General features: G+C 38.6%; 1 protein-coding gene across 4 annotated transcripts in view; it reads right to left on the bottom strand.

Annotated features, from left to right (window-relative positions):
- Positions 1-25564, bottom strand: part of NUP98 (nucleoporin 98 and 96 precursor) — a 119958-nt gene that overhangs the window by 82266 nt on the left and 12128 nt on the right. Inside the window, exons 2-10 of one of the 4 annotated variants that reach the window (XM_021704644.2) lie at positions 19708-19811; positions 18039-18140; positions 17752-17928; positions 15133-15272; positions 12922-13029; positions 10632-10812; positions 8582-8745; positions 5007-5144; positions 3437-3575 (exon numbers count right to left, since the gene is read on the bottom strand). In XM_021704644.2, the coding sequence (XP_021560319.1) occupies positions 3437-3575; positions 5007-5144; positions 8582-8745; positions 10632-10812; positions 12922-13029; positions 15133-15272; positions 17752-17928; positions 18039-18140; positions 19708-19783 (1225 nt within the window). In that variant the 5' untranslated portion in view covers positions 19784-19811. The remainder of the gene's footprint in view (positions 1-3436; positions 3576-5006; positions 5145-8581; positions 8746-10631; positions 10813-12921; positions 13030-15132; positions 15273-17751; positions 17929-18038; positions 18141-19707; positions 19812-25564) is intronic. The other 3 variants (XM_021704645.2, XM_021704647.2, XM_021704646.2) reach the window with 3 other exon arrangements.

The following is a 25564-nucleotide window of genomic DNA, read 5'->3' as shown; positions in this document are numbered from 1 at the left end:
TTATTTCAAAACAATTTTTAAATGAAAATTAAGGATGATTAATTAATGGTCAATTAATTTACAACAAAGGAGTTAAGCATATACAATAGGGAAGGACAGTCTCTCCAATTAATGGTGCTGGGAAAACTGGACAGCAAAAGAATGAAACTGGACCACCATCTTAGACCATAAATAAAAATTAAAGACTTGAACTCTAAGACGTTGAAAGTATAAAACCCCTAGAAGAAAACATGGGCATTAAGCTCCTTAATATCTGTCTTGGCCGAAACCAGAGAGGGAGGCAAACCATAAGAGACTCTTAATCTCAGGAAACAAACTGAGGGTTGCTGGAGTGGAGAGGGGTGGGAGGGATGGGGTGGCTGGGTGATGGACACTGGGGAGGGTATGTACTATGGTGAGCGCTGTGAATTGTGTAAGACTGATGAATCACAGACCTGTACCCCTGAAACAAATAATACATTGTATGTTAATTAAAAAAAAAAATCTGTCTTGGCAATGATTTTTTGGATGTGACACCAAAAGCAAAGGCAACAAAAGCAGAAAGAAACAACTGGGACTACATCAAACTAAAAAGCTTTTTAAACTGTTGCTCGCAAGTGCTGACATACTGTCTGTAATTCCTCTCCTGAAACAATTCTACTCCTCCATTCATTCGGAAATTCAGACACTATCTTATACTCATTTATTCTTAAACCCATCCCTCCCAGGAATAATCATTTACTAAGAAAATAAGCTGATGACTCTAAAGAATGACTTAAGGATCTCACAACACCAACTGTAGCAGCAGGTACCCCAACCTTTAACTCTGTGAATTAATCAGCAGCCAAATGAAACAAAATCCTATAATGGATGTGTGACTAACAATAATATAATGATGCTCTAAATCTCTGTATAATCTTATCCCATTTCCAGATTTGTTATATGGCTTATTTCCAAATCAGAAGACTCTGTCCACAAACTCAAAGTTGACAGCTTCCCAAGAAAACAAGAATATCAAAGAAAGCCTTACTTAGATAGGATCCCTCAAGGGTAGTAATGGGATGTTAAATTCACCCAAGAGTAGAACAAAACTTGCTACCATGCAACCCCCATCTGACTTAGAAGGAATCCTTACTCTTAGGGCCCCATTTATTCACTCATTAATTCATTTAACCAAGTTTTAGTGAGTACCTATTCTACGCCAGGCACTAGGTCAAAACTGGGGATTAAAAAAGGAAAAAAAATTAGGACAATTAAGATTCATCACATAAGCTAGTGAGGCATATTGGATAAAAATGAAATCTTTCACTTTCAAACCATCAAACATGAATATAAATGTATTTATACAACAACAACAAAATCTCCAAACAAATCAGAAATTTGCAATGATGAAGAACATCAAGTATATTTCAGAAGTCTAACCCATTTTATCACTTTAGCCTATATAAGCACCCACCTAAAAACAATGTTTGGTTTTTTTCTGAGCATGAAGCATGCACCAAAAAAACACGCATTTTCAAAGGAAGGGAAAATTGGTTCTTGAGGGGCTAAATGAATCATAGCTATACAATGGCTTATGGCCCTCCAAAGGGCCACAGTACATAAACAGATATAACAGAACACATGTGGTATTAAAATCTCACAGGGTAAGAAGATGATTACAAAGCTTTTGGGGGAAGGAGTGACAGTGATGAAAAAAGATTGAAAAACTCTAATTTAACCTTTAAGTATCTTTCCCACCTTAATTTTATAAAATAAACAAGTACTCAAAATAGATACCCATGCTAACCAAGCCCAATGCCTCAAAACCACTCTTTCATAATCAAAAAGAATTAATAGTTGAAATGATAATCACTACTAGGAGTGAGCAACACAACAAAAAAGGTTAAAAAAATCAAATTAAAGGGGCACCTGGGTGGTGCAGTTAGTTAAGCGTGAACTCTTGGTTCCACTTCAGGTCATGATCTCTGGGTCGCTCAGCACAGAGTCTGCTTGGGGACTCTCTCTCCCTCTACCTCAACACCCTTCTCCCCGCGCTCGTGCTCTCTCTCTAAAATAAATACATAAATCTTTTAAAAAATCAAATCGGGGACGCCTGGGTGGCTCAGTCGATTAAGCGTCTGCCTTCAACTCAGGTCATGATCCTAGGGTCCTGGGATAGAGCTGCACATCAGGCTCCATGCTCAGTGGGGAGCTTCCTTCTCCCTCTCTCTTTCTCTCAAATAAATAAATAAATAAATAAAATCTTCATTAAAAAAATAAATAAGGGCGCCTGGGTGGCTTGGTTGGTTAAGTGTCTACCTTCAGCTCAGGTCATGATCCCAGGGTCCTGGGATCGAGTCCCACATCAGGCTCCCTGCTCAGCGGGGAGTCTGCTTCTCCCTCTGCCCTTTCCCCTGCTCATGATCTCTATCAAATAAATAAAATCTTTAAAAATAATAATAAAATTAAGTGCAAAAATTTAGGAATTGGTACCTATTTCTTTCACATATGCATTTCTGTAAAAACATATCACCTTCTAACAGATTCTTAATGTAGTCTCTTTCTCTAGTACACTATAAGACCATTCAAAAACACTGAAAAACTGTAAAACTCTATAACTGAGCCAGCCAGGCACTCCAATAACCATCTTTTCATTCATTTCACACTAAATAGTCCCTGTGCCTAATAATATATCTGGCACATAAAATCCTTAACAGATATTGGTCATGAAATGAACTTTCATTATCTAACACAAATTATTAAAGACATTTAGAATAATATAATGTTTCTATTAAACAAGTTTAATTTTTCCAACATATCTCTGAATAGTGGTTTAGGGTTATTTTTTAATTATTATTCAATCTAATCTGTATTTTCCATATTTTTAAAAATGAACATGCAATCAAAAATATACTTTTGCAGCTTGAGGGAAAGCTCCAATTTTCAGTAAGAATCACGCAATCTCAAAAAAAAATTATGAAATCTCAAAAAACAACTAAGAATCAAAACAAAAATGACAACAAAAAACATTTAAAAAAATCATCAAATCTCATTTGTACACTACTTCCCTGTTTGAAACCTGGCCTAAAACAATGTGTTCTTTCAACCGAATGGGTTTCATTTCTGGTTTCTCAACTACCGGTGAGGTAATCTAAAGAAAATCTATTTCCTTATTTTGGAAAAAATCTATCTCCATTAGAGAAGCAATTTTCTACAAGGTACCACTGCATGTGCTGAATGGCCCATTTTATCCAAAGCAGGCAATTAAGAGACTAATAATGAGGTAAGGCAATTTACAACTTTTCTAAGTATGTCAACCCAAGTCCATGATTTTAAATCTTTCCCTCTGGTACCTCACATCAAGCCACAGCTTACCTGAGAATTTTTAAATATTCCCAATCATATGAATCAGGAGAATGATGTGTGGTATAGTCAGTGTAACTTTAAGAGAGCCAAACCTGCTTTTTATATGTACCAAAATTGGAAGTGTTTGTATTGGTTCCTAAAGTCAGGGTTGGTTTGTTACCAAAGAGCCCGCCACTGGTTGTACCAAATGAAGGAGCACTGGTTGTGCTGGTTCCAAATGTAGTAAGCTTGTTATTGCCAAACAGGGTCTAAAAAGAATAAAACACAGGAAAATTTTAAGTAGTATAAAGATACACTCCAAACAACAAATAGAGGTTACCTCAGGTAAACTGGATTGAGGATGAGGTAACCAAGAGGAGATGTCATAACTTTTATGAAAAAATAGGCATAATGTGAATAAAGACTATCAGAAAAGTATACTAATCTGAGCAAGATTAACTTTATAGAGCATGCTCCTAGCCTAAGAAGTTAATGGCAACCCTTCAGCAAACACAGTATTACAGTGGGGCAAAGAAAACAATAAAGTAATCAAATATTTCTTTACCTGGTAACAGAAAAGTATCATGTATTTAATTTGCCAGTATAAACAGTTATAATAAAAAATTTAAACATGTTAGAACATGGATGAGCCTTCAAAACATATGCTAAGTAAAAGAAATCAGTCACAAAAGACTACACATTATGTGATTCCATTTATATAAAATGTCCAGAATAGATAAATCTGTAGACAGTAAGCCTGAGGTAACTGGGGAGAAATGAAAAGTGACTACTAATGAGTATGAGGTTTCTTTTTATTAAGGTGATGAGTATGTTCTAAAATTGACTATGGTGATAGTTCCACAGTCTGTTGGTAAACTAAAAACCACTGAATTATAAGCCTTGAAAGGGTGAATTGTATGGCATACGGATTATATCTCAATAAAGTGGTTATTAAAAAGAACTTTTTGAAGCATTATATAATTTTCTCAATTTCTCATCTCAATTAGCTGCCCAAAGAAAAATTAGGAAATAACAGATTTTAATTTCCATGAAATTCACATTTTGGAATTTTTCTTTTCTTTTCTTTTTTTTTAATTAGCCACAACAGCATGTTCAAAGCTTTTTTTAATGGGTACATAATACAGATTGGCTGTTTCATACTAATTCTCACATAGTTAAGTGGCCATACAGAATTTACTATTATTTTTAGGTCAAGTGCACTCCTAAATAGTTTACTTAAATGACTTAACAAGGAACACAATTCAGTTAAGCCTCCATTGCATGAAAACCATGAGACCGCCAACAATTTTAGCAACTTAGAATGTTTACTTCTCAAGTATCATACTGACTTATCACCCCAAAAAGAGGTTAGATATAGGAATTAAAAGTCACCCGATTTTAAGAATGAAAGCACTTCAATTTAGACTCAATTTAACCAACTGGAGTGATATTTTGCTATCAGAAGTAAACTGTACGTAAGCATTGAGGCAAAGAAGTTTAAAAAAGAACTTACTACTTGAAAATTAACCTACTGAAGTTACCTGGTTATTCTTTTTTGCACCAAATAGCTTTAGTTATATCAGTATCAAGTCATATAATGTATCCAGTAAAAACACTTGAAAGATAATTAAATCTTTCTTAGAAATTCCTTTAACCAATGTATACACATCTTCAAATTAGAGTCAACTGTAAAAACCTACCGAACCAACAGCACCAAATCCAGTGTTGGGCTGCCCAAAGAGACCTGTTCCTGTTCCAAATGCTGTCCCAGTGCTGGTGTTTGTAGCTGTCCCAAAAAGACCTCCAGGCTGTGAGGCTTGGGTCACTCCAAATAAACCCTGCAAAAAGTAATCTACATTAAAAATGTAAGATATACAACAGTCTGTTTTCTTTAAGAGTTTTAGATTAATAATTGTTGCCATTTTAAAAACGTTTATTTGATATATATTATGCTAAATACATAGAGCATTTCTTTTCTTCACAACAACCCTGATGAGGAGGGCCATTTAAAAAAACAAACCAGGGGCGCCTGGGTGGCTCAGTCGTTAAGCCTCTGCCTTCAGCTCAGGTCATGATCCCAGGGTCCTGGGATCGAGCCCCACATCAGGCTCCCTGCTCTGCGGGGAGCCTGCTTCTCCCTCTCCCACTCCCCCTGCTTGTGTTCCCTCTCTCGCTGTGTCTCTCTCTGTCAAATAAATAAAATCTTTAAAAACAAAACAAAACAAAAATCCCACCTCGGGGCAGTTAAAAACTTGCCCAAGATGTCACAGCTCCTGAGTGACAGGACCAGAAATTCATGCCTACATCTAAGCCCGATGAGTTCCAAGGTCCTGGGCAGCTAATAAGACTTTATACTAACTCTTATGCTCTAAGAAACAGCAGGGTTGCAACACTGAAAACAAAATAATATGACAGAATGCTTCATTTTCAGATAGTTATGCTAAAAGAACTAATCAATACTGAGCTGTGGAATGGATTTTGAATCAAGTAACTGAAAACAATCAGAAGAAATAATCAATCTGGACAGAGGCAGGAGTGTAAAGTCTTTTTTTTTTAAAAGATTTTATTTGTCAGAGAGAGAGAGAGCACACAAGCAGGGGGAGCGGCAGGCAGAGGGAGAAGCAGGCTCCCCGCTGAGCAAGGAGCCTGATGAGGGACTTGATCCCAGGGCCCTGGGATCATGACCTGAGCTGAAGGTAGATGTTTAACCCAGCAACCCAGCAACGCAGGCATCCCAAAGTCGTCTTAATTTGAGATAAGAAACTACACTCATGGGGCGCCTGGGTGGCTCAGTCGTTAAGCGGCTGCCTTCGGCTCAGGTCATGATTCCAGGTCCTGGGATCGAGCCCCGCATCGGGCTCCCTGCTCGGCGGGAGGCCTGCTTCTCCCTCTCCCACTCCCACTGCTTGTATTCCCTCTCTCGCTGTGTCTCTGTCAAATAAAAATATAATCTTAAAAAAAAAAAAAAAACTACACTCATTTCAAATAAGCAAAGTTCATATCCAATGTTTAAGAAGGTATTTTATTTTTGCATTAGTTAACGACAACAAAAAAATACTGCACTAATGGACTATTATTACTGAACTGAGAATTCAACAGTGCTGGGTTTTTTGTTTGTTTTTAAAGATTTATTTATTTGAGACCGAGAGAGAGAGAGAGGACGTGCGAGCCCATGTGGGGGGTAGGGAGGTGGGGAGAAGAGGGAGAGGGAAGGGAGTCTCAAGCAGACTCCCCACTGAGCATGAAGTCTGATGTGGGGCTCGATCTGACATACCTGAGCTCATGACCTGAGCCCAAACCAAGAGTCAGACGCTTGACTGAGCCCACCCAAGTGCCCCAAACACAGTGTTTTTAAACAGCTTTACTGAGACATAATTCACATACCATAAAATTTACCCATTTAAAGTTCACTATTTAGGTTTTTTTCCCTATGTTCAGACTTATGCAATTACCCCTACTTTCTAAATTTAGAACAGTTTCATCACTCCAAAAAGAAACCCCAGGCCCGTTAAGAATCACTCCCTATTCCTAGGCAATCAATCACGAATCTACTTTTTGTTTCCATGGATTTGTCCATTCTGAATATTTTGTATGAATGGAATCCTATAAAATGTGGTCCTTTGTGGATGGCTTAACTTGTTTAAACTTGGCATGTTTAAAAGGTCCCAACCACGTTGTAACATTTATCATTCCATTTATGGCCGAGTAATATTCCACTGTATGAATACACATTTTTTTAAATTTATTCATTAATGGACATTTGAGATGTTTCTACATTCTGGCTATGTTATAATCATTTGTGTACAAATTTTTGTGTTTTCATTTCTGTTGGTGAAATACCAAGGTGTGCAATTACTGGGTTAAATGGTAACTCTGTGTGTAACATTTTGAGGAACCACCAAACTGTTTTCCAAAGTGGTTGTATTACCTTACATTCCTACCAGTAATGTATAAGGTTTCCAATTTCTCCAAATTTTTGAAAATACTACTATCTAGTTTTTTATGCCACAATACCCATTAAAAATTACAATGAAAGGGCGCCTGGGTGGCTCAGGCAGTGAGTGTCTGCCTTCAGCTCAGGTCATGATCGCAGGGTCCTGGGATCGAGCCCTGCATCGGGCTCCCTGCTTGGCCGGGGGCCTGCTTCTCCTTCTCCCACTCCCCCGCTTGTGTTCCCTCTCTCGCTGTGTCTCTGTCAAATAAATAAATACAATCTTTAAAAATAAAATAAAATAAAATTGAAACATGCGAGTCTTCTAGCTTTCTTCTTTCTCAAGATTATTTTGGCTATTCTGGGTTCCTTTCTATTTTTTGTTTAGTGTTTTTATCATGAAAGGGTGTCAAATGCTTTCTCTGTACCTACTGAAGTCATGTGGTTTCTGTTTTTTATTGTTTTTCTTTTATCCTTTTTTTTTTTTTAAGTGGGCTCCACGCTCCCCGCCGCCCCATGTGGGCTTGAACTCATGACGCTGAGATCAAGAATCAGAAGCTTAACCAACTGAGCCACCCAGGCATCCCTTTTTTATTTCTCTGGTTTATTAATTTTTCTATGTTGAACCAACATTCTGGGATGAATCCCACATGGTATGGTTATAATCCTTTTAATGTTACTAAATTTTGTTTGCCAGTATTTCTAAGATTTTGGGGTCTGGCTATAATTGTTTTTTAATCAGATAAAGTATCTTTAACTTAAAGGCCAGTTAAATTCCAAGAATTCGAATCAATAAATCATACCTCTTATTAATCTTAATTTTATTCTTCCCTAGAAGAGTCCTTAGAAATAAACTGGTAGTGACTCTAAGTACTTCCTCTTTTGCTTTTTGCACAGAAGTACCAATTATCCAATATGGCTCTGAGTTTTAATGCTCCCTTATTTATTTTAATGAATTACACACCTTTGCCTGACCCCACTTAAGGGAACAAGATGAAAGAATACTCTGAAATACAGCCAGTAATTTATAAGTATTTTCTCCTATTACTCTACAGAACGGATACAGCCAATGTCCTAAGGTGTAGCCTTCAGGATGGCCAATTCTAGCACACTAAGCAGCTCAGAAAGAAGAGGTAACTTATCAACAGCCTCTCAATGAGTAAAGAGTAGAGCTTGTACTAGAATCTAGGTTTTAATTTTTTACATTTTGCTCTCCTTTACTACATACCATCAACCCTTAAGAACTACTAGAGGTAGAACTTGCTAGTTTGACATGATTAGAAGCCTCATTACTTAGCTCTATGAATGTAAGATGTGGCGTTAACAAAGGGCCTGGCTGCTTACCATGGTGCTGGTGCTTGGCTGTCCTAGTGTGCTGGTATTACCGAAAGAAAAGCCAGTGTTCTGGGTGGTTGTGGCCTGGCCGAATGGTTTGCTGAAGAGGCTGGTAGTCTGCTGATTCTGTTGTCCAAAGAGACCACCCGGATTTGTTCCAAATCCAGTGGTACCTTTCAGAAAGAAAAAAATAAAGTAAAAATAAATGGAGGAAAAAACCCTCAAACCTTACATTACTCAGTTACCGCAACAGCCTTAATATTCTTGAATACATATCTAAATTACCCTACATTAATTCACTACTCAAACTAGATAAACATTTCACTTCCCATCCTTTTTCACCTAACTTGGATTTCGTTCAGACTTTAATTCCTACAATAATATTCTGAACCCTGGCTGAGGGCGCCTGGGTGGCTCAGTTGGTTAAGCAACTGCCTTCGGCTCAGGTCATGATCCTGGAGTCCCGGGATCGAGTCCCGCGTCGGGCTCCCTGCTCAGCAGGGGGTCTGCTTCTCCCTCTGCCCTCTTCCCTCTCGTGCTCTCTGTCTCTCATTCTCTCTCTCTCAAATAAATAAAATCTTTAAAAAAAAAAAAAAAAAAAAAGAACCCTGGCTGGGCTAAGTAATTTTCCTCTTGTGAGTCCAAAACTTTCCATTTTACAAGATACCACACTACACTCAAAATCTGTACGTGTAGGGCGCCTGGGTAGCTCAGTCGTTAAGCGTCTGCCTTCAGCTCAGGTCATGATCCCAGGGTCCTGGGATCGAGTCCCACATCGGGCTCCCTGCTCGGCAGGAAGCCTGCTTCTCGCTCTCCCACTCCCCCTGCTTGTGTTCCTGCTCTCGCTATCTCTCTCTCTCTGTCAAATAAATAAATAAAATCTTAAAAAAAAAAAAAAAAAAATCTGTACGTGTATTTTAACCCTGTTAGACTAAGTTTTTCTTGAGAACAGAGGCTTTCTCTTTATAATTCCAGCATAGAATACATTGTACTTGATAATGAATATGTGGCTAAGCTACATCACAGAACACCAGGATTGAAATGAATGTTAAATGCCACTTAAACATATATTTATCTGTGTATTTGTGGGTGTATATAAATCTCTCTAAAAGATCACGAAAAAGTCTAACTTTAGCTTGTTTCTATGGGGGAAAAATGGTAGCTAGGGGAGGGAAAGAAGATAACTTTGGTTACAGACTTTTTGTGTCTCATGAACTTTTTATCATATATATGTATTACCTGTACAAAAGTAGTATTTGTATTAAAGGAATTTAGTCCTCATCCTAGACTTCCCTCTTTCACATTCCACATCAAAGCAATCTATTAGCAAATCCCATCAGTTCTATGTTCACACTGGGTCCAGAATCCGACATTTTTACCACCTCCATCTCCTTAGCCAACTCACCATCATCTCTCATGTGAATGAAGCAATAGCTTTCCTAACGGATCTGTTTTCACCCTTGCCCCTTACAACCTACTTTTTCTTTTTCTTGAGTTTCTGAAGTTGATACAACACAGTGATTCCCCAAGTCTCTAGGTTATGCTATGCTCATAAATGTAGCTACCACAATTTACTCTATTTAATAGAGCAAGCTTCAGATGATCCTTCACTCATAATCACATGACTTCTCTTTCTACAACTTCTAATGGCTTCCCAACTCAAATAAAAATTCAGATCTTGACATTGGCCCATAAAGTCCTATAAAATATAGTCCCTATATCCCTCAATACTTCCCCTTAGTCCTTATCTCTTTGGAAAAAAACTCAGGGTTTTAGACTTATAGCTTCCTCTGGCTGGAATGTTCTTCCCCAGCAATTTGTACAGCTTTATCCTTTGCCTTCTTCAGAGGGGTCACTGTTCAAATGCTACCTTATCAAAGTGAGGCCCTTTTTAACCTTCTTCATTTAAAACTGTTTCTCTCCATCCCCACATACATATCACTCTATTCCTCCAACATCACTGAATTATTTTTCTCCATAGCATTTATCACAAAATGACAATTATGTTTCAGTTGTCTGTCCATCCTCAATATGGCTCAATATGGTGCCAAGTGCTTACTAGTTCCAAAGGCTGTTTTGTTCTGACCATATGCAAAGCCTGAATTAGTGGTAGAGGAGCTGAAGAGTCCTGTCGCACTGGAGGTGGCTGGAGAAGACCCAAACAAGCCAGCTGTGGTACCTGCTCCCACTTGGTTCTGCGGGCCTTTCCGGTTAGCCTGATAATCCTCTAAACGAAGTTCCTAGAGGAAGGGAAAGCATATTTCCTATCTTTACATGCAGCCAAAAAAATTATTTAGGAAACAATACTTAAATTTAGAATTCAATTTCCATGTTCACATAAGAACCATGACTAAAAAAACAGAAAACTACAGAACATTAACTTAATATCGTTACAGAAAAACACTTTCAATAGTGTAGAATGGACATTAAGATCCATACCGTAATCACTAACACTACAGGCCAAAGGACTAACCAATCTTAATTTTAATTTTCTTTTGTAAACAGTAGTACTTTCTTTTAGTAGAATGCTATATAATTTTATCTACTCCCACCCCAAATGTAAAAATTAGCTAAAAAGATCAAGGATTCTGGGATGGGGTGAGGGGGTCTCAGAAAATTAGGGAAAGAAGGGATGAAATTTAACATTAACAGTTTTGCCTCACCGTCAGGGTGTTTCCAATAAAGCAAGTATAGTTTGGGATGCAGAGGAAGCAACAGTTACAATCAGGGTTGACACTCAAAATATACAAGACGCTATCACACACCAATAAGAATGAACAAACTGGGGCGCCTGGGTGGCTCAGTCGGTTAAGCGACTGCCTTTGGCTCAGGTCATGATCCCGGAGTGCCGGGATCGAGTTCCATGTCTGGCTCCCTGCTCAGCGGGAAGCCTGCCTCTCCCTCTGATGCTTCCCCCTTCTCAGGCCCTCCTGTCTCTCTCTCTCTCAAATAAATAAAATCTTTAAAAAAAAAAAAAAAAGAATGAACAAATTGTAACTTCATGAAACACCATGGATAAATCCCACAATGTGGAAAAACAGACTTAAAAGCATGTAATGTGGGCGCCTGGGTGGCTCAGTTGGTTAAGCGACTGCCTTCGGCTCAGGTCATGATCCTGGAGTCCCTGGATCGAGTCCCGCATCGGGCTCCCTGCTCGGCAGGGAGTCTGCTTCGTCCTCTGACCCTATCCCCTCTCATGTGTTCTCTCTCTCTCATTCTCTCTCTCTCAAATAAATAAATGAAATCTTTAAAAAAAAAAAAAAAAGCACGTAATGCAAGATTTCACCATATAAAGTCTGAAATGAGGAAAATATGGACAATCATGATAGTGGTTACCTTTAGAAGGGGGCGGAAATCGTGACTAGGGAGGCAGGGCATATGGGGGATATCAGGAATGCTGGTAATGCTCTGTGACTTAATCTGGATCCTGGTTACATGGGTATGTTCACTTGGTGAAAACTTACTATGTGGTACACTTATGATTTTTCATGAGTTTATTAGAAACATGTACATGGGGTGTGCCTAGGTAGCTTAGTCGTTGTGCGTCTGCCTTCAGCTCAGGTCATGCTCCCAAGGTCCTGGGATTGAGCCCCACATCGGGCTCCCTCCTCAGTGGGGAGTCTGCTTCTCCCTCTGTATGTGCACTCTCTCTCAAATAAATAAATCTTAAAAAAAAAAAAAAAAAAGTTGTGGAGTATTCCCCAAAAAAGCAATCATTAAAAAAAAAAACAAAAACAAAAAAAACATGCATGCCATGTACACACACACTGCCCAGTGTAATGTGAGCAACATAAAATCTATTACAATAGACTACCTAGTAGAACTATACCAGTACTTACAAGCTGAATATTGCCCTGCCTAAAATATGTATGATTACTACATTAATTTAAAAAAATAATTTGGGGGGGGGCACCTGGGTGGCTCAGTTGGTTAGGCATCTGCCTTCAGCTTGAGTCATGACCTCAAGGTCCTGGGATTGACCCCTGCATCAGTTTCCCTGTTCGGCCAGGAATCTGCTTCTCCCTCTCCCTTTGCTCCTCCCCTTCCCCTGCTCACTTGCGCTTGCATGCTCTAATAAGTAAATAAAATTTTTAAAAAAATAATAATTTGGCTGTGGGGCACCTGGCTGACTCAATCAGTACAGCATGTGGCTCTTATTCTCAGTTGGGATCGTGAGTTCAAGCCCCACACTGGGCATAGAGCTTACTTAAAAAAAATGTGGTTGTTAGTTTTTTACATAAACCCAACGTGAACCACTTGATCCTAAAAATAATCACAACATTTTTAAAACCTGCTTTCCAATAGAATCAAAAGGTTAGGCTGATATTTCTGTATTGCATTTTACTGACCTCTAGTGACTTGCTTTCATATTCTTTCATAGCAGTAATACACTGGTGCTTGGTACTGATGTTAGTGCTAACTCCAGCTTTAACCATAGTATCTGTACCAGTTGGAGGCTGCAAAAGAAGATAAAGGCAAATTTGAAAGTCTGAAGCAAATGTTTAAGTCCAAACTCTAAATCCCTACTCTCACAGACACAATTCTTCAACCACTGAACTCTATAGTAACTAGTCCTGTAGGTCTTCTGCTAAATGACATAGTTTCAAGGGTACTTAATTAAATATACTGCATTTCTGATCTCTCCTCTCCTTACATCAAGGTTATCTAAATAAATCAGTATCAGTAATAGTTATCAGATATTAAGCCCATAACCAAGCCATCTAATTATCTACTAAAATATACTTAAGGGGCAGCTGGGTGGCTCAGTTGGTTGGGCATCTACCTCTGGCTCAGGTCATGATCCCAAGGTCCTGGGATTGAGCCCCGCATTGGCTCCCTGCTCAGCAGGAAGCCTGCTTCTCCCTCTCCCTCTGCCCCTTCCCCCTGCTCCTGCTCTTTCTCTAATAAATAAAATCTTTAAAAAAAATAAAAGAAATAAATAAAATACACTTAAGATTACCTGCATAAGAAAAACTTTATCCAATTTACCCAACATGTACATTTAAACCTGTATTACTCAGGCTTAATTGCCCCCTACCCTGCTCTAAAATGTCTGCTTTATTTTATTTAATTTTTTGAAGTGTCTGCTTTATAAGTTGTTACATTTAAGAAATACGGAAGCCTGGCTTTTTCCCTATAACTTTATAAGGAAAAAGGCACAATATGTAACTAAAGATTTCTACATGTAGTGTCGTTTTCTCAATTATTGTACTTTCCAAGAGATAACACACAGTATTTTTCACTATCATTTATATTTAAACTTCTCTTGATGGGAATCTCTTGCTTTTGAATCCCTTTGTCATTAAATTTAGGGTTCTAAATTCAGTATGTTTCTAAATTCTAAAGTTCAGTTTTGAGGCATCTGGGTGGCTCAGTCAGTTAAGCATCTGTCTTTGGTTCAGGTCATGATCTCTGAGTCCTGGGACTGAGCCCCACATCGGGCTCCCTGCTCAGTGGGGAGTTTGCTTCTCCTTCTCCCTCTGTCCCTCCACCCTGCTTATGCTCTCTCTCTCTCTCAAATAAATAAAATCTTAAAAATAAATAAATAAAAAATAAATAAAATAAAGTTCAGTTTCTAAATTATGACTTCGCCACCTTGCCTAAGAAATTCTTCATTTCCTAGAATAAATTTTAACAAGAAGTTAAGCCAAGACCTTTTTGTGCCAGATTTTCTTTAGGCTAACTGTACCTCCAGCCTATTCTAAGTATCTCCCAACCAATCACATCAAGTGGTATCTTATATCAAGTAGTATTCCATACATTTTCATTAATAAATCTTCCACTCTAATCCTCTATCAAGTTCTCTCAAAATAGCCAAGAAAACATCTAACTCTATTGCCTCATTTTGCCATTTCATCAAGAGAAGTTTTATTTTTCATTGGAACACAGAATATTGATGAGTTATTCCATGTATCTCTTTAAAGAGGCCCTGTTCTTTTTAAAGACTATTTTTTAAATGTAAATTCAATTAATTAACATATAGTGTATTATTAGTTTCAGATGGTAGAGTTCAGTGATTCATCAATCTTATATAATACCCAGTGCTCATTACATCATGTGCCCTCCTTACTGTCCATCACCCAGTTACCCCATCCTCTCATCCCCCTCCCCTCCAGCAACCTTCAGTTGTTTCCTATGATTAAGAGTCTCTTATAGTTTGTCTCCCTCTCTGATTTTGTCTTGAAAGAGGCCCTATTTTCAATAATTTTTTTTAGTTTGCCCTCTCATTCCTTTATATAAGGAATGCTGATCATTCAGAGCCAAGTTATGAATGCAGTAAATAAAAGTTCAACCTCATACTACCTACTGTAATCAACCTTGTGAATATAAATTTGGATGGACTGAGCATGATTCAAATACACATAATCAAGATTTATGTTTCATGACTTTCCCACCTACTATATAAATATTTACAGATTTTGTTCTTAACACATCTTTCAAGAAGAGTGAGACTAAACTGTGCATAACTGGAAAAAGGAGAAATTTTACCATTCATCCTGCAAAGAGATATACAAATGGAAGAGTAATATATTCCACAAAGACTGGAAGGAAAGACTTACATTAAACTTAATAGTGGTCCCAGTAGGAGCAGCTGTAAAACTACTCGGCCCAAAGAGGGAGCCAGATGTGCTACCAAAAGGATTGGAGGTTGTATTTGTAGTACCAAAAAGTCCCCCACTGCTAGTACTTGTTCCAAAATCTGTAAATTAGAAAGAAAAATGAGATGGCAACAGTTAAGAATTTAAGAATCTGTAAGATATTTTGGAATTGGGCTTTCGCACCAAAGGAGCATTACTTTCACATCCTCAAATTTTCTATCTTTCATATCTCCCGACCAAGTACCTTCAAACCTGCTTCATACAGACACATACATAATTCTAGGCTTCCAACTTTGAAGTGAAACAAAATCTGAATCCCTTTGTCACCTAAGCATCTATAAAGTTCTTGTTGGGCAAACCTGGAAGACAAGTGAAAAGAAATAGTACTCTATTTCATCATAAATTTTATCTCATTTCTCCTTTCTTGATAAGACTCCCTGCTGAATGAACCTTTCTGAAAACATCACAACAGACTTCAAAAGGGGTCACAGTATATTTTATTTACATACATTAAGACAAACACCTACACAACCACAAAATGTTCAAAACATACAAATGATCCTATTAGAGCAACCAAACAGATTATTATAAAGTTTTGCCCAGTAATTTAGAAAAATTAGTAGGCATGTTGATTATTTTTTAGAATAAATCCCGATTGCCTTACTTTTCCAAAAAGCTGAATTTCAAAAAACTTAAATAAAAGTGAATTTAACTGGGGCCGCCTGCATGGCTCAGTTGGTAAAGCGACTGCCTTCAGCTCAGGTCATCATCCTGGAGTCCCGGGAACGAGTCCCGCATCGGGCTCCCTGCTCAGCAGGGAGTCTGTTTCTCCCTCTGACCCTCCCCTTTCTCATGTGCTCTCTCCCTCTCATTTCCTCTCTCTCAAATAAATATATAAATAAAATCTTTAAAAAAAAGTGAATTTAACTGTTATCTAAGGAATATATTTTTCAAAGAGAGATATTACTTCTCAAGAAGTTATACATGGGGTGCAGAAATGTCAGTAAGCAATAAAGTTATCTGCCAATATTTAATAGTAAGTGACATCCTAATCACCAATTTAAGAGGAATCAGATTTCACACTGGCCAACTATTTCTTTTCTAAAAACATGTCCTGGGGCGCCTGGGTGGCTCAGCTGGTTAAGCGAATGCCCTCGGCTCGGGTCATGATCCTGGAGTCCCGTGATCGAGTCCCCATCGGGCTCCCTGCTCAGCGGGGAGTCTGCTTCTCCCTCTGACCCTCCCTCCTCTCATGTGCTCTCTCTCTCTCATTCTCGCTCTCTCAAATAAAATCTTTAAAAAAAAAAATGTCCTAACGTATGGTTTCAAGTAAACAGTCACATCTCTTTTGAATTAGCATGTTAGATTGCATTTTACATTGTTATGGTTAAATATTTCAATACCCCCCAACTCCCCCCCCTTTTTTTTTAAAGGTTTTATTTATTTATTTGACAGAGAGAGACACAGTGAGAGAGGGAACACAAGTAGGGGGAGTGGGAGAGGGAGAAGCAGGCTTCCCACGGAGCAGGGAGCCTGATGCGGGGCTCGATCCCAGGACCCTGGGATCATGACCCGAGCTGCAGGCAGACACATAACAACTGAGCCACCCAGCTGCCCCCCCCACAACTTTCCCTTTGTGAAATACTGATAGCTGGCTAACTTATTCATTCTGCTATGCTTTTGCACTGTGAATGTATCAACTCACAGGGCACACCTGTTCAACTAGTAGTGGCTACCTCAAAGTACTGTGTGGAGAAGTATCCCCAGGCCACATTTAGACTTAAAAGGGAAAGAAACCACCTATTAAAAACATCTGCTGGGGCTCCTGGGTGGCTCAGTCGTTAAGCGTCTGCCTTCGGCTCAGGTCATGATCCCACGGTCCTGGGATCAAGCCCTGCATCGGGCTGCCTGCTCAGTGGGAAGCCTGCTTCTCCCTCTCCCGCTTCCCCTGCTTGTGTTCCCTCTCTTGCTGTGTCTCTCTCTGTCAAATAAATAAATAAAATCTTAAAAAAAAAAAAAATCTGCTATGGGGCACCTGGGGTAGCTCAGTCAGTTAAGTGTCCAACTCTTGACTTCAGCTCAGGTCTTGATCTCAGGGTCGTGAGTTCAAGCCCTGTGTTGGGCTCCACGAGCCCACTTAAATAAAACAACAAAACATCTGCCAGGGATAAGGAATGGAAGAGTAACCATGTCACATCTAGTATCTGTTATTCCTCCTTTAGTCTCTTATACCCAATGTGAAACAGAGGCAAGAAGAAGGTGCCCCTGCAGTACAAAATGGCTGACTACATGCATTCCTCCTTGAAATTCTCCTCTCTTAACACCTATGACATTACTCTGGCCTGGCTTTTCATCCACTCTCTGGTCATTCTATGTCAGGAGCCTCTTCCTCTGCATATCCTTTGAATACTAGTGCTTCTTAGATTTCCAATCTTGGAGCGATATAGCCCCTTCCTTTCTAGCCTATTGCCATCTGGTGGAGAAAGGAGGTAAATGAACACAGGAAAAAGAAAAAGAGGGAGTACATTCAATAAGCAAACCAAACTATTAGACGCAAAAGTCCAATGATGTCCTACTTACTTCCAAAGCCAGTTGGTTTATTTTGCGCAAAGGCATTGTTTTGGGATGAGAAGAGACTGGTCCCTGTACTTGCAGTTCCAAACAAGCTATTTGATGTTCCTGTTGATGTGCCAAACCCAAAGCCAGTGCTTGTGGAAGTAGCTGGCTGACTAAATGAATTAGTACCAAATAATCCTCCTGGATAGATGGAGAGGAAAAAAAACAGTTAAATAGATGGACTGGAACCACTAAATGAAGTCCTATACCAGCTATAAATAAACCAACCGTATTCCAAGTAAAACCCCTACCTGGTTTGGTCTGTGAATTTCCAAACAGGCCTCCAGTATTGTTGCTAGAACCAAATGCAGATGTTCCAAATGCTCCTCCACTAGTAGTGCCAAAGCCAGTGTCTGAAAAAGCAAAATCCAGGGTCAAAATAAAATCGAAATCAGGTGACCTAATGAAAAGGATTTTAATATTTCTTAACATTTTGTGTTTGAATAGGATCACTGGTCTAATCTGAAAATAATTTTTTCAAAGTTCCATCAGACTACCAATTAGAGTTAAAATTAAGCCAGACATTTTATTCATTGTCCCAGGAAAAAAAAACAAAGTGAAGAGGTGTGACTTTTCAATAAAGTTATAGATGTCGACAGGTTAAAAAAGAGTGCCAAGGTAACTAATGATTGTGAGCTACAGACAAAAGTCAAGTCATCAAAATTAAAGTGTTAAATTCTCTCTAGGCATCATACATTCCAGAGTCACTGGGATGAATGATCCTTCTTTAGGGGATTCATCAGAATGACCTGGGAAGGTTTTTCAGAATACACATATTCAGATTCCAACCAAGATTCTAATTCCATAGTTCTATGACAGGAAATATGTTCAACAACAACAACAACAACAACAAAAGGAAAGGGCGCCTGGGTGGCTCAGGCTGTTAAGTGCCTGCCTTCGGCTCAGGTCATGATCTCAGGGTCCTGGGATCGAGCCCCTTGTCGGACTCCCTGCTCAGCAGGGAATCTACTTCTCCCTCTCCCTCTGCCCCCACCCCCGCATCTTGTGCCCTCTCTCTCTCAAATAAAATCTTAAAAAAAAAAAAAATTTTTTTTTCTCTCTCTGCCCCTCTCCCCCCCACCCCCTGGGCTCATGTGTATGCTCTCTCTAAAAAAATAAAAAGGTATTTCAAATACCTTCTACAAATGATCAAAAAACCATGAAAATTCCAAACTTATTTCTATTTTCTTAGACAATTCTAACAAGATCTTATCCGGTCATTGATCAAAGAGAATTTGTTATAAGACCAAAGTATGAATAAAATTCCTATCTGAAGCTATCAGAATGATTTTTTTTTTAATTTATTTATTCAAGTATAATTAACACACAGTGTTACATTAGTTTCAGAATCTGTATTTAAGAGTCTGTTTTTTGGTCTCTCTTTTCTTCATCTGTTTTGTTTCTTAAGTTCCACATATGAGTGGAATCATGGTATTTGTCTTTCTCTGACTTATTTCACTTAGCATTATACCCTCTAGGTTCAACCATGTTGCTACAAATGGCAAGATCTCACTCTTTATGAGTAATATTCCATTGTATATATACCACATCTTTATCCATTCATCAGTCTATGGACACTCGGGTTGTTCCTATATCTTGGCTCTTGCAAATAATGCTGCAATAAACATAGGGGTGCATATATCTTTTTGAATTAGCATTTTGGTTTTCTTTGGGTAAATAAGCAGTAGTGGAATTACTGGATTGTACGCTAATTCTATTTTTTAATTTCTGAGGAACCTCCACACTGTTTTCCACAGTGGCTGTACATTTCCACCAACAGTGGGAAAGGAAGTTCCTTTTTCTCCACATCCTCGCCAGCACTTGTTATTTGTGTTTTTTATTTCAGCCATCAGAATGGATTTGTTCTTAATAAGAATAGCTTAAGTTTTTCCCCTTCTTTTGTTCTTTTGTAAAACTTACTCTGCCCAAATGTTGAAGTTGTGCCAAAGCCACCAGTGCCACCCCCAAAGGGTGTTCCAAATGACTTATTAAACATCTTCAAAATAAGTCTTTGCTTCAGCAAGCTGAAAGAAGAAAAAATTATCACCTTTTTAAGGGCCACAGAATACAATGTAATTCTTTCAAAAAATGTCATTGTACAAGTTTAGTCCCATCCAAACTATAGCATAATGTTCACTCTCATTCAAAATCCTAAAACTCTATATAATAAAAGACCTTCTAAAATTGAGCTGAATTATTAGTACCATAATTTAAGGTTAAACTTCATATCCCACCAACAATCATCCCTTATTTAAAACAATGTTTTGTTTTGTTAAGTTCCCTTTTAATGAAGATTTTGGGTCCACTATGCCAGATCTAGGTTATCCACAATACCCATTAAAAATTACAATGAAAGGGCGCCTGGGTGGCTCAGGCAGTGAGTGTCTGCCTTCGGTTCGGGTCATGGTCCCAGGGTCCTGGGATCGAGCCCCGCATCGGGCTCCCTGCTCAGCAGGGAGCCTGCTTCTCCCTCTCCCACTCCCCCTGCTTGTGTTCCCTCTCTCGCTGTGTCTCTCTCTGTCAAATAAATAAATTTAAAAAATCTTTAAAAAAAAATTACAATGATATTCTGTTATCACAACCACCTGAGAAGTTAAAATTTTTGTCAGGCTTTATTTTCTGTATTTTGCATTATAAAAACTTCTTCTGCCCTATTTGGGGGGGTATATAAAATGTTGTAATATTAAATGTTCTTTAAACTATGCATGTCCCTCCTACCATCTCCAAATCTGAGATTCTGGTGCCCTGACATTCTCTTTGAGATTACTTCTTAAGACCATTCTTTATGGTCTGGGAACATTACAGAAAACCTTTGGTGAAAATCCCCCACCTCATATGAATGATTCCTCTCCAGTATCCAAACCAGGCACTTAATGAGTTGGACCAAAGTGTTCCAACAAGTACAAAAGTTTGGTTTCCGCGCCTCCCCAGATTTGCATAAAAAAAGTTAATCTATTCAAAAGTAAACACTGTCCCTCTGATAAATTTTCCTTAAACTTAAGGTATCTGCTACCACTTAGCTAGCAGACCACTGAGTAAACTATGTACTTTTAATAAAAATCTCAGGGGGCGCCTGGGTGGCTCAGTCGTTGAACATCTGCCTTTGGCTCAGGTCATGATCCCAGGGTCCTGGGACCAAGCCCCACATCAGGCTCTCTGCTCAGCGGGAAGTCTGCTTCTCCCTCTCCCACTCCCCCTGCTTGTGTTCCCTCTCCCTGTGTGTCTCTCTGTGTCAAATAAATAAAATCTTAAAAATAAATAAATAAATAGATAGATAAAAATCTCAGAAAATAGCCAATCATATTTATCTGGATTTTGTGACAGGATGATTTTTCTATTGATTTTTCTATTATATACACATTGATGGAACAGTTTTTTCTTCTAGTAAAATCATACCTCATTCATATAATAGAATCAAACACTTAGAGGTGCTCCCCACAACGTTCTAGTGTTCCTGCAGTACTTCCAGTTATTCTAATAACCAAAACATTTTGTGCAACATTGGAAAAGATGAAGCTGTCCCTAAATACCTAATGGTTTTACAAAAATCAACATTCTGTCCCCTAAACTCCCCCCAGGAAAAAATTCCAACACTTAGTTCTTTATCCCAACATCCAGGAATTTAATAATTCCAATTAAACAAAGCTCACTGAAACCAGTGGTTCAAGAGAGCCATATCAGAATTAGCTAGCAAACTTTTCAAAAATAAAACCCCCCAGGCCCCATTCTAGAAATGAGGACCAAAATGTTCAGGGTTGGGATGTAGACATTTGTATTTTGAAAGGCTCTTCAAGGGACTCTAATGCATTCTCTTGGAACCAGAGGCTGTATTTCACATAAACATCATTTCTCTTTTAGTAATGAGATCTGCTTGAAGTTTCCTGCCTTCTCGATTTAACAGGTGTCACAAAGTGTACAGATTGAGCCTTTACCCTATTAACTGGTGACTCTCCTTTCCAGGGAAAATATTCTTGGAAGTACTTAACAGAAGTCTAGACCTTTGTGGCTCTATCTATGTATTTATTTTTCAACAGTTCATTTGGAATGACAGTTGTGCTAGGGGTTAGATGTCTAGACCATTTCATTTTGACTGCAATCTCTCTCATACTGCTGTCTTGAGTCACAGCCCCATCACATCCACTTCACTCTCTGTTGACTACATTTTTTAACCCATCATCAGCACAGCAAAAACTGAGGAGTAATAGTTATTACACTAAATTTGCCATCCATTTTCTTATTCATCCCCACAACCAGCAACCTGTTCATGTACATCTGACATCTATACAGCAGATGTATCAGGATTCAGAAGCTAAGTAATAGTTTCTTCTCTGTGACAGTCATCCTTATATTGAAGATTTTACAGTTAATTTGGGCACTAGGTTCTACAGACCAAATCCATAGCTCCTAACAATCAAAATTTGCTTTTTAATATTCTTATCCTAATAAGGGCGCTTGGGTGGCTCAGTCAACTGGGCGTCCAACTATTGATCTCGGCTCAGGTAATGATCTCATGGGTCGTGAGATGGAGCCCCACGCTGGGCTCCCCAGTTAGCGGGAAGTTAGCTTGAAATTCCCTCTCTCCCTCTGCCCCTCCCCCTGTTCTCTCTGGGGTGCACACTAAGATAGATAAATAATCTTTTTTTTTTTTTTTTAAATCTTATCCTGGAGTGCCTGGGTGGCTCAGTCGGTTAAGTATCTGACTCTTGATTTCGGTCGGCTCAGGTCATGATCTCAGGGCCATGAGATCAAGCCCCCCATCGGGCTCCGTGCTCATCAGAGTCTGCTTGTCCCTCTCCCTATGCTCCTCCCCTGCTCGTGCTCTCTCTTTCTCTCTCTCAAATAAAATCTTAAGAAACATAAAAATGTAAAAAATTTAAAAATCTTATCCTAACATAAAAACCTAACATCACACATATTTCACAAAGAGATTTTAAGTAGTAATAAAATATCCTAGGAAACACCTGTTTATAAGCTCTTATACATTATCCCACAATCCTAAAATGATGATATTATGCATCACTGTATTTTAAGGATGAGAAAACAGGATCAAGTGTTTACCGAGTTTCCCAAGGTCAAAGAAGTAATAAGTGGTAGAGCCCCAGTTTAATCTATCTTCTGACTTCCCATGGACACCCTCAATCCTAGGAGGGAACATACTAAGCAACAAACAAGAACATGTTTAGTATTAAGGAAATTCATTTCATCTGTTCCAGACCCAAGAACAAGGGACAATGCAGGGACCAAATCCAATTTGGACTCCTGGAAAAAAAGCTTCTCACTCAAGCTCAGCCTATCTTTTTGGGGATCTGGCCATGATGAGCTTGGCTTAGTCTTAAGCCTGAGCATACTGGGATTTAAGTGTTTTAAAAAAAAATTATCACCATGGAAATAAACTAGGATTTTGGAAATAGCCTCATGATTTTTATCATAATCGCTAGAAATTAAAGAATGGCTAATACAGTTAACCTTTTGTCCTTCAAACAAATCATTTTCTTCACTATGCTATGAAATGTCAGTGACTCAATGAAAAATGTCCCATTCACTAGACTTTCCCTTTCTAAACCTACTAATTCATTCTTCAAAACCTAGCTCAGTGGGTGCCTGGATGGCTCAGTCAGTTGACAGCCCTCTTGGTTTTGGCTCAGGTCCTAATCTCAGGGTCATGAGATTGAGCACTGCCTCAGGTTCCACACTCAGCGTGGAGTCTGCTTGAGATTCTCTCCCTCTCCCTCTGCTCTTTCCACTGCTCATGTGTGCACATGTGCTTTCTCTCTCAAATAAAATCTTAAAAAACAAAAAACCTAGCTCAAGCGTCATCCCTTCCATAAGCTTTCATAGCTCCTTCTAGCAATTAGTCAGTCATTCCTCCGAGCTTACACAACACATGATTCGTTTATAAGTATTCATCTTGACTCTGACTCTTTATGGTGGACACTGTGATAATACCAAATACCTGGGATTTGTAGTCCCAGCTTCTGAGCAGTACTACCAAAAGATAACACTCAGCTGTTGATCCTCTTCAGAACTGCCTCCACTGTAAGAGCTGCCTTACTCAGTGTCATATCCTCTTCCTAGGGTACTCCATATGCAAAATCAGGGCCCTTTACCCCAACTTAATCTAATTCTAAAGGGTGTTCCCAGCTTCACATTCTCCACAGGATTGGCTGAGGCCTTCATTAAGATAGTATCACAACTCAATTTCTCCCTCAGCCCATTCCTCTTCTCTCCCAAGGTGGTGATCCCAAAGCACTCTGTAACAAAACTCATGCAACACTCTCTCTAATTCAGAGTCTACTTTCCAAGGAGCTCAACCTTTGAAACCTCCAACCCTCCCCAATACACAATAAACTTCTCCAGGATAGAGACAGTATCATTGGTTTACTATCCCAGAAACTAACAAAGGGTCTGAAACATATACAGTTGACCTTTAAACAATGCAGGTTTTAGAACTTCTGGTGCCCCCAAAACTTAAGTACCTAATAACCCACTGTTGACTAGAAGCCTTACCAATAACATAAATAGTTAACACATATTTTGTATGTTATGTACATTATGTACTGCACTACAGTAAAGTAAGTTACAGAAAAGAAATATTAAGAAGGTCATAAAGAAGAGAAAATACATTTATAGTGCTGTACCGTATTTATTGAAACAATTCCATGTGTAAGTGGACATGTGCAGTTCAAACCCTTGTTGTTGGAGGGTCAAGTGTACTCATTTTCTAAATTAATGACAATAACCACTAATGTGTTTTTTAAACAAAGGCTGTATGATCAACGTATTTTAGAAGTAACTTCTAACTTAAAATCAAGTGTGATGAATTCTCAGAACAAAAGGAAACCATGAAAGGGAAGATTCTTGGTAGAATTTGTCATTTAAGAGGTTGCAAAAAGGAAGAGATCACAAAATGGCTGGATACAACCAGCAAACAGTTGTTTGGTTTGTTATATATATGATCTATTTCACATATATATATATGCATGTATGCAGAAATGTTTACGTATGCATTTATATTATCTCAAACTAGCTGATAACATTTAAAATAGGGCTAGGTCAGAAAAACATTTTGAGTTTGAGTCTGTAACTTCTGATATAATCAGAGGAAGGACCCATACATTTAAAACTGGAAGAGCAGTAAGGGTCAGGAAGCACAACAGGAAGTCAAATGTAGGTCAGAATGTGAATAGGAAATATGAGGAAAAATTTGTGGGGATTTAGAATGTGAACTGGACCTTGGGGGACTAGAAAGACAAGAGAGGAAATAAGCATCAGGATAAATAAGGTACACAGGTAAGAATGGGTATTTGTGTACTTATCCTATCTGGCCTTGTATTTTAACACCAAAGCTCAGCTTCCCTCATATGATAAGCATATAATAAATGAACTTACTAGTTCATTAGGTAGATGTCATTAACCTTAAATTATCCAACTACAGAAGTAAACCAGAGCACTCTGCTACATATGTAGCCAGGATACGGTATCAAGAAGAGGACACCACCAGAATATTTGGACAAAGTTATCCTAGAGAGTTATTTCAAGTAAAAGATGTTTAATGAAAAAAAGCAAACTGCAAAAAGATACATTTGGCAGATTATGTAAAATAGAAAAGACAATACACTCTTATTCATAGTAAGAGTAAAAAGGGAGACTAGAAGAAATACATGAAAGTGGTGGCCTCTGGAGAAAGGCAGGTAAATGGTATCTGGGACAAAGAATTCAGAGGACCCAAACTTTTCCATCGTGTTTATTTCTTCTATTACCAGCAACAACAACAAAA

The sequence above is a fragment of the Neomonachus schauinslandi genome, chromosome 11 (genome assembly GCF_002201575.2).
Source record: "Neomonachus schauinslandi chromosome 11, ASM220157v2, whole genome shotgun sequence".
Lineage (NCBI taxonomy): Eukaryota > Metazoa > Chordata > Mammalia > Carnivora > Phocidae > Neomonachus > Neomonachus schauinslandi.
This window is presented reverse-complemented; position numbering and strand designations above follow the sequence as displayed.